Source organism: Bison bison, unplaced genomic scaffold (assembly GCF_000754665.1).
Source record: "Bison bison bison isolate TAMUID 2011002044 unplaced genomic scaffold, Bison_UMD1.0 scf7180017864295, whole genome shotgun sequence".
Classification (NCBI taxonomy): domain Eukaryota; kingdom Metazoa; phylum Chordata; class Mammalia; order Artiodactyla; family Bovidae; genus Bison; species Bison bison.
Window position 1 is genome coordinate 3,775,289 of NW_011494867.1, and position 8,626 is coordinate 3,783,914.

At 52.1% G+C, this 8,626-nt stretch overlaps 1 protein-coding gene across 4 annotated transcripts; it reads left to right on the top strand.

The window, feature by feature from the left end:
• The first annotated feature begins 526 nt into the window (after positions 1–526).
• On the top strand, positions 527–8,620 carry MON1B (MON1 secretory trafficking family member B). 4 transcript variants are annotated; one of them, XM_010850775.1, is made up of 6 exons: positions 527–734; positions 1,046–1,306; positions 3,376–3,696; positions 4,233–5,052; positions 5,424–5,571; positions 8,175–8,620. In XM_010850775.1, exons 2-6 carry the CDS (start codon positions 1,159–1,161, stop codon positions 8,382–8,384), a joined length of 1,647 nt encoding a protein of 548 aa, XP_010849077.1. In that variant the 5' UTR covers positions 527–734; positions 1,046–1,158; the 3' UTR covers positions 8,385–8,620. The 4 variants fall into 4 exon arrangements, with proteins under 4 accessions (XP_010849077.1, XP_010849076.1, XP_010849078.1 ...); XM_010850774.1 differs by having other exon boundaries at positions 1,149–1,306; XM_010850776.1 differs by lacking the exon at positions 527–734 and adding an exon at positions 755–932.
• Positions 8,621–8,626: the final 6 nt, after the last annotated feature.

Here is an 8,626-nt window from a genome sequence, read left to right on the forward strand (position 1 = left end):
CGCCTTTCGCGGGTTTGGGCAGGAACTAGTCAGCCTACACATTGCCTTCGCAAACTCACCCCTCTGCGCCATGAGGTTCCCTTTTGCCAGAGGCCACCAAGCCCTTAGGCTTCCTGAATCCCCAGACACCCACAAAAACTTCCTGCCTCTGAGAGGCCCGCCTCTCGCCTTAGTAACCGAATCCCTCAAGTTGGCCAGACTGCGCACAGTACTCCGACTGCGGGCGGCCCCTGTCGGTCAAGCATTTTCTTTCTGTCCAGTGTCCACTCCACCTTCCTGCTCCTGCCTTTCCTGGAGGATAACTGAGGATGAAGTTTCTTCCATTCTGGCGAGTCCCATCTCATCTATCAAGACTTAGGCTGCGAGCTTCCTCCAGGGCAGAGAGGAATAGGCCCCAACCTTCCATTGGGTCCGGATAATGTCAGTCAAGGGATGGGCGGGTCCAACAGCGACCTGACGCAAGGTTTCTGTGGAGACACTACTCAGACGGAATGGGGCGGGACGACCCGAGGGGACCGGCTTCGCTATATTGGGCCAGAGGCGAGGCAGTCCGCCCTCCGTACTCCGGATTGGCTGAGCGCGAGCCGCGCCCCCCTCACGCCGGCGGCTTTCGCACGAGAAGTGGGCCCATTTCGCCCCAGTTGTAGCCACACGTGCCCTCGCTGAGGGAGTGAGTGCAGATCGGGACGGCCAGATCCGTCGTAGACCCGGGAGCAGCGCGGGCCATTTCAACGGTGAGGGAACACAAGTGGGCGGTGGGAAGGAGGGGTCTGGCGCCCGTAGGGCGACTAAAGCTCCGCAACCGGAAGTACCTTCAGAGCGGCGTCGCACCCGGAAGTGTGGCAGGACGGCAGCCACACCCGGAAGTGTGGTGCTTCCGGGGCTACGGGAACTAATGGTACCTAGCCAATTGAGATGCAGAGTTAAAACAGGTGTTTGTATATCTTTATTTGCTGAGGCTTGGCAGAGCCTTCCTTTGCGGGAAGTGTTGGAGGTTGCAAGTATGTGGTCGTGTTTTTGAATGTTTCATCTGTTGAAACGCCAGGAGAGAACGAGCCCCAGGAGTGTGTGCAAGGAGGCCAGGCTGAGTGAAAGCTTTTAAGAAGTTTCTTTTGCTGCGGGTCACCCTCCATCCCCGCTCCCCACAGGGATGTGCAGATGGAGGCCGGAGGAGACACTGCTGCCCCAGTCCCTGGGGATGCGGAGGACTTGGAGGAGATGCGGTTCCCCAGTGAGGAGGCTGAAGATGGTGGAGGGGTTCACAAGGACTTACCCGATCCTGGAGATGCAAGCTTGGAGAAAGCAGGTATACATTCCCTTCACGAGGGTCTTGGAATTCCTAGGGAATGTTATTCTTGGGGAAGGTTCTTGCGGACCCAGAGAGGAGTCTTTGGGACTCAGGGAAGTAGTTTAAACCATACTTTGGGTCAGTGGGAAGTCATTGTGGACTCAAGTTGTAGTTTAAATCATTGAGGAGTGAAAAGGAAATCAGCGAGTATCAATGGATGTTCACTGGGGAGCGGTGTGAATATAAGCCCCTGAAGAATCAGAAAGGGATCAGTTGGGGTTAGAGAGGGACCCTGGGGGTTTAGGCTGTTTAGATCAATGATGACCAAAAGAAAGTTAATATGGTCAGTGAAAGTGAAAGTCACTCAGTCCTGTCGGACTCTTTGCGACCCCATGGACTATACAGTCCATGGAATTCTCCAGGCCAGAATACTGGAGTGGGTATCCTTTCCCTTCTCCAGGGGATCTTCCCAACCTAGGGATCGAACCCAGATCTCCCGCGTTGCAGGCGGATTCTTTACCAGCTGAGCCACAAGGGAAGCCCTAATATGGTCTAAGGGGGACTATTTAGAAGTTAGTGTCTTTGGGGGCTTTAAATCACTGAAGTGGGAAAGGGGATCTGTGGAGGCCATTGAACACTCAGTATTTACATCTTTGAGGAGTTGATGGCAGTTGTTGGAGGGAATCTTTAAGGAGCCAGATCTTAGTGGATTTAATGGTGATCATTATTGGAGAGACAGTGGACATCAGTGAGACAATTAGAGAGTCAGAGGACCAGTAGGAAGATCTTTGAAGTCCCCAGTGTATATGTAGTGGTATAAAGTGGAGGATTAGCAGAAATCATTGGGGAATGAGTGCTCATTGACCACTTTGGAATTAGTGGATGTTGATGGGGTCGTTGGAAAGGATCATTGAACATTACTGAAAATCAGTAACAGGGGTTGTCTTTGAGCACTTGGAAAGTATTGGGAGGAGGTAATTGGGGACTGTCAATGACAGAGTGAGGAAATATGAGGTCATTGGGATTTTATGGGGAAAGTATTGATACATAGTTGCCAGTGGATAATACTGGTTGTCAATGGGGATCAGTAGACATTGACTAAAATAAATGGGAGGGTAGTCAGTAGAGGGCAATGAAATTGTGGATTTCACTGTTGAATGTTAATAATGGTCATGGGGAAGGGCCATAGAGGTCATTAAAGTCCTGTGTGTTAGTGTATATTATGGTGGTTATTGTAGGGAGGGGGTGGATATCATTGAGGATTAAGGAGAGTCATACCAATGAGAATAAAGGTCAGGGGAGTCAGTAGGGGTCATTGGAAGCCTTGGATGTTAATGGAGGTCAATGGTGGTCATTATTGGGAATGCAGTGGACATGGAGTAGATTAAATTGTGTGTTGGGGCAGTCGCTGAAGATCATTGAAGATCTAGGTATTAGTTATGTTAATGTGGGGGTCACTGAAATGTTACCGAGCAGCAGTGGGAATGAATAGGAAGTTGGGGGAATCCTAAAGATCTGGATGTTAGTGGATCATCATGGCAGTCTTTGGGAGAATTAGTGGTCTTCCCCAAGAATATAAATGGGTGACCAGGAGAGTCAATAGTGTCGTTAGGATCAGTGGACATCAGTGAGGATAAAAAGGGGTTAGGGTAAGGAGGGGTGTATAACTGCTGACACAGATGTTGGTAGATATAATGGTGGCCACTAAGTAATGAGCAGATATCAGAGTAAATGAGTGGTCAGATTAAATGGGAGTTCACTGAAGATGAAGATATCGATGATCATTCACAGGTGTTTGGGTGTTTTGCAAACTTGGGAATGGCAGTTATTGAAAAAGGGAAATAATTATTCAGCAGGAAAATAGAGGATTCAGTAATAAAAGTTAGATGGGCTTATTGGAGTTTTTGTGGGGGAGGACATTGAAACCTAAGTGTTAGTAGACGTCATTGAGGGGCAAAGGAGACACCTGGAGGTGTGTGTCAGTGGCAGGGATCACTGCAGGGCTGGTAGGGATTTGATGGTTCTGTGGACACATGGGGTTAGTGGGGGTCCACAGGCAGATGACTTACTGGGGGGCTCCCTTTCAGGATCTAAGACCAAGGACCAGTCACCTAGCCTGCTGCTCCAGTCAGAGGCTCCATCATGCACCTATGGGCTCTGGAGCCCCTCGGCCTCTGAGGGCAGTCCTCTGGGCGGCCCTGAGATTAGCTCCGGGGGCCCGGGCGGGGACCCGAGCGACGAGGATTGGCGCAGCAAGCGGAAGCACGTGTTTGTGCTGAGTGAGGCTGGCAAGCCCATCTACTCGAGGTACGGCAGTGTGGAAGCCTTGTCAACCACCATGGGTGTGATGACAGCCCTGGTGTCCTTCGTGCAGAGCGCAGGAGATGCCATTCGCGCCATCTATGCTGGTGAGCAAAGGGGCAGGAAGCAGAGTAGGCGACAGTGACTGGGATCTGGCAGGAGGTCTGGCTGGCTGGCTGGCTGCCTAGGGCACTATGGAGCTAGTTAGGAGTGAGTCAGTGTGTGTGGAAGCTGGCCAGGCATCTGTCCAGGGGGTCTATCTGTCCGTTTACCCTGCTGAGTTCTGATTGATCAACTCACTGGGATGTAACTGGCTGGTTACTTCCTTGTTGCCTGAGAGCCTGAGCGTGGGGGCTGTGTGAGTTGGGTGTTTTTCTAGCTCTGTTAGTTTTCCTTTCTCTATCTTCCCCACTGCATGCTGTATGCCTGATTCTTGACCATCCCATCATATCTCTGCAAATGTCCCAACTCCCCCAGTTTGCCCTTACCCTAGTCTTGGTGTCCCCGGAGTGACAGTGGGCTTGGACCACTTGTGTGTGCCTTGTCGGGGGTGGGGGGCGGAATGTGGAAGAGCCCCATGTGACCCCCTCCTGTCACCACTGACCCATCTCCCTCCGACCGTCCCTTCCCTCCCCTCCCCCAGAGGACCACAAGCTGGTGTTCCTACAGCAGGGCCCGCTGCTGCTGGTGGCCGTGTCAAGGACTCCACAGTCAGCCGCCCAGCTACGTGGGGAGCTGCTGGCTGTGCACGCACAGATCGTGAGCACTCTGACGCGCGCCAGCGTGGCCCGCATCTTTGCGCGCAAGCAGAACTATGATCTCCGCCGCTTGCTGGCCGGCTCGGAGCGCACCCTGGACCGACTTCTGGACAGCGTGGAGCGGGACCCCGGGGCCCTGCTGCTGGGCGCCGTGCGCTGCGTGCCTCTGGCTCGCCCGCTGCGGGATGCGCTGGGTGCGCTGCTCCGACGCTGCACGGCACCCGGCCTGGCCCTCTCGGTGCTGGCGGTGGGCGGTCGCTTGGTGACAGCCGCCCAGGAGCGGACAGTGCTGGCTGAGTGCCGGCTGGACCCCGCCGACCTGCAGTTGCTGCTGGACTGGGTGGGGGCACCGGCCTTCGCGGCGGGCGAGGCCTGGGCACCCGTGTGTCTGCCCCGCTTCAATCCTGATGGTTTCTTCTACGCCTACGTGGCCCGCCTGGACGCCATGCCCGTCTGCCTGCTGCTGCTGGGCACCGACCCCGAGGCCTTCCATGACATGGCCACCTGCCGACGCCTGGTCGAAGAGGGCATGCACTCGCTCGGAGCCATGCGTGCCCTCAGGGAGGCTGCCAGCTTCTCGAATGCTGCATCGGCCAGTGCCTCGGCCTACAGTGTGCAGGCTGTGGGTGCTCCTGGCCTCCGGCACTTCCTCTATAAGCCACTGGACATCCCTGACCACCACCGCCAGCTGCCCCAGTTTACCAGGTGGGCTCTGCCCCATGCGCATTTGGCTGGGTGGGGAGGCTTATCTAACTGGGAGGTTCAGCCGCTCAACAGACAAGACTCTGGAGAGAGAGCCGGCTGTGCTCTCAAGACATGCAGTAGAATGGGTCTCTGCCTGATGCAGGAGTCAGCCTCCAGCCTCAAGAAGTCCCCTGTCCTGATGGAGAGGAACTCCCCAGGACTCCAGGAATCCCCATGTTTCAAGGGGAGGTTAGGCCCTAAGAAGCCTCCAGTCTAATGGGGGAGGAGGCTCAGCTCCCTTACTTTAATTGAACTCCCTAGACAGAGGGGAGATGGGCCAACCAAGAGAGCTCTAGACTGACCCTGTCCCTCACCCACCTCTGTCACTGCAGCCCCGAGCTGGAGGCCCCCTACAGCAGAGAGGAGGAGCGACAGCGCCTGTCCGACCTGTACCACCGCCTGCATGCCCGGCTGCACAGCCCCTCCCGGCCGCTGCGCCTCATCTACCACGTGGCTGAGAAGGAGACCCTTCTGGCCTGGGTGAGTTGAACAGGGCTCTGAAGGAGTCGATTCCCACACTGCAAGCCTTCTTTCCCTCCGCTATATCCCCTCCAGCCACAGCAGCCTCCTTCAAGCGGTTTTGTATCCATCACTGTCCCTATCGCTCCACGTGTCTTTGTTTTTAAATATTTATTTGGCTGTGCTGGGTCTTGTTGTGGCGTGCAGAATCTTTCTTTAGTTGTGGCCTGTGGGATCTAGTTCCCTGACCCGGGACCCAGTCTGGGTCTCCAGTATGGGGGGCACAGGGTCTTAGCGGCTGGACCACCAGGAAGTTTCCCATGTGTCTTTGAAACCCATCAGTCTCAGTGTCTGAAACCTCGTAGACTCATCCTTCTGTTGACCATTCCCTCATTAATGTCTTCCCCTCTCAAGAGGTCCCATTAACTAGGATCACTTTGCCTGTCAGTTTCACATCAGCCCCGCCCTATGGCCGGGGCACCAGCTGAACTTTGATTCTGTCTGTCCCCAGCACTTGAGCACTGCAGGCTTGGTTCCATGCTGTGCCTCCCACTTGGGGTATCCTTCCCTGTGGTCTCTTCAGGACTGCTGTCCATACTGTGTTAAAGGTCAGCTGTTCAGGGGGTTTGGTCAACGTGACTCCACTGGAGATGGCGCTTCCCTTAGATTCTGACATTTAGTGCACATTTTTTAACTCATCTATTCCATGTCTGTTATGTATCAGGTATTATTCTAGGCTGAGAATTGTATTAAAAAATTTTTTTTTGTTTTCATTTTCAAGCAACTTTAAACTCACAAAGAAGTTTCAAAAAATTATATGAAGTAAGTCTTTGACTTTGTTTCTCCAGATGTTAACAGTTCGGAACTCATCAACATCAGGGGATTAACATCAGTGGAATCATATCTTATCCACAGGCTTCGTTCAGACTTCACCAGTCGTCCCATTCATGTCCTTTCACTGGCCCAGGATCCAGTCCAGGAGCACATGTTCAGATTGATTGTGTCATCCTAGTCTGGTTTATTCTGGAACATTCCCTTGGTCTTTTTTGTCTTTCACAACCTGGGAATTTTTAGGAAGTACCAGCCAGTTAGTCTGTAAGAATGCCCCTCAACTTGGTTTTTTCTAATAACATTTTGTCAGGTCACACCTCTTGAGCAAGCCTCTTGCAGAAGTGTCAGATGTCCTTCTCTGTGTTGTATCAGGAGGACCATGACATCACTGTGTCCCATTGTTGACATGACTCCTGTTCACTTCATTAAGGTGGTATCTGCCAGGTTTCTCCACTTTATAGTCAATCTTTTTGCCATTTGTAATTAGTATCTTGTGGTGATTAGGTCAGTGTGCTCTTTTTTACCATATTTTCATCCACTAATTTTAATATCCATTAATGATTTTTGCCTTTGACAGCTGTTTCTCTGGCATTTACCATATGGTGATTTTTCTCATTTCATCCTAACGTCTGTGTTTATTGGTTGAGATTCTGCTGTATGAAAGAGCTTTCCCTGCTCCTGTTTATTTGTTGAATTTTAAATTTCATATCATGGATTTTTCTTGAATTCAATGAGCTAAAATCTTTTCCTGTCTTTTATTTTTGTGCTCAAACTCTCTCTTATTTAGTCAGCAGAAGCCATGGATTTAGCCAGACTGGCCCGTATATCTTTTTATTTTTTTCTTCAAATAAGTTTTTTGACTGCTCTGTGTAGGCATGTGGGATCTTAGTTCCCTGACCAGGGATCAAACCTGTGTCTCCTGTGGTGGAGTATGAACCACGGGACCACCAGGAAGTCCTCCCCCTATGTCTTTTTGACACATCTGTATCACTGCTTAAGTACTTCTCACTTTCTGGCAAAAGATAGTCCAAGCTTATTTTGTAATTTCTCTGTGCCTGTCCTGAAATCTACCATCTGTCCAGTGAGTCCTTGAACCTTTTAGTAGAGGATGGTATTTCAACACCAGGATCTGGTAGTCCCAGGATTTTAGATCGGGCGGTCAGGAAATGACATCTAAGCGGAAGGGGAGGTCACAGGGCATGTGGGTGTCTCAAGAACAGTACACCTGGCAGAGGGAAAGGACTGTGCGAGTGCCACGAGGTGAGGCTGAGCCTGGCTGTGTCTGAGGAACAGCAGGCAGAGGCTTGTGGCTGGCACAGAGGAGTGAGGGGGAGAATAAAGGCGGTGTGGAAAGGTGCTGGTGACCGATCGGGTTAAGCCTCTCAGGTTGGTATGAAGATTAAGTTGAATTAATCCTCACATCACACCCAGGCTACAGATGATAAAAACTTAAGTGTGTGGAACTTAGAACAGGACTTTGTATACAACAATTACTCATTAAATGTTAAGCACTCTTGTCATTATCTCCAGTCCACAGATGAGTGAACTGAGGTCCAGAGAGTGTATACGCACACACACGTAGCACCCAGTTGAAATCACTAGTTCTAGCTGATCCCCTGGCCCACTCATGACACAGAAGCATCAGCTTACCTGCTTTAGCCCAGTGACCAGGTTGGAGCTGCTGCCAGGTGCATTTTCCAAACAGGAGACAGGTATGGGGCTAGGGTAGGATGGACAGCACTGAGCTTGGCCAGCTCGGGACCAACTGACCATGTCTCCTCTCAAACCCGCAGGTGACCTCCAAATTTGAGCTGTATACCTGCCTCAGCCCCCTGGTGACCAAGGCGGGTGCCATCCTCGCAGTGACCAAACTCCTGCGTTGGGTGAAGAAAGAGGAGGATCGGCTCTTCATTCGTTACCCACCCAAGTACTCCACACCCCCAGCAGCCCCAGCGGCCTCTACGGACCAAGCTTCCCACAATGGCTTGTTTACTGGCCCTTGAGAGGCAGAGCTTCCAGACTGGGCAATGTTGAGAACCACCACCTTGGGTTTTTACCTCTGTCTTCACCCTGGAAATGGGGCAGGGTTGGGGGGTTGGTGGTGGTAGTATGTCTGTGTGTGCTCAGTCGCTCAGTCAAGTCCGATTCTTTTGCAACCCCACAGACTGTAGCCCGCAAGGCTCCTCTGTCCATGGAGTTTCCCAGGCAAGAATACCGGGGTGGATTGCCGTGTCCTGTGGCTGGT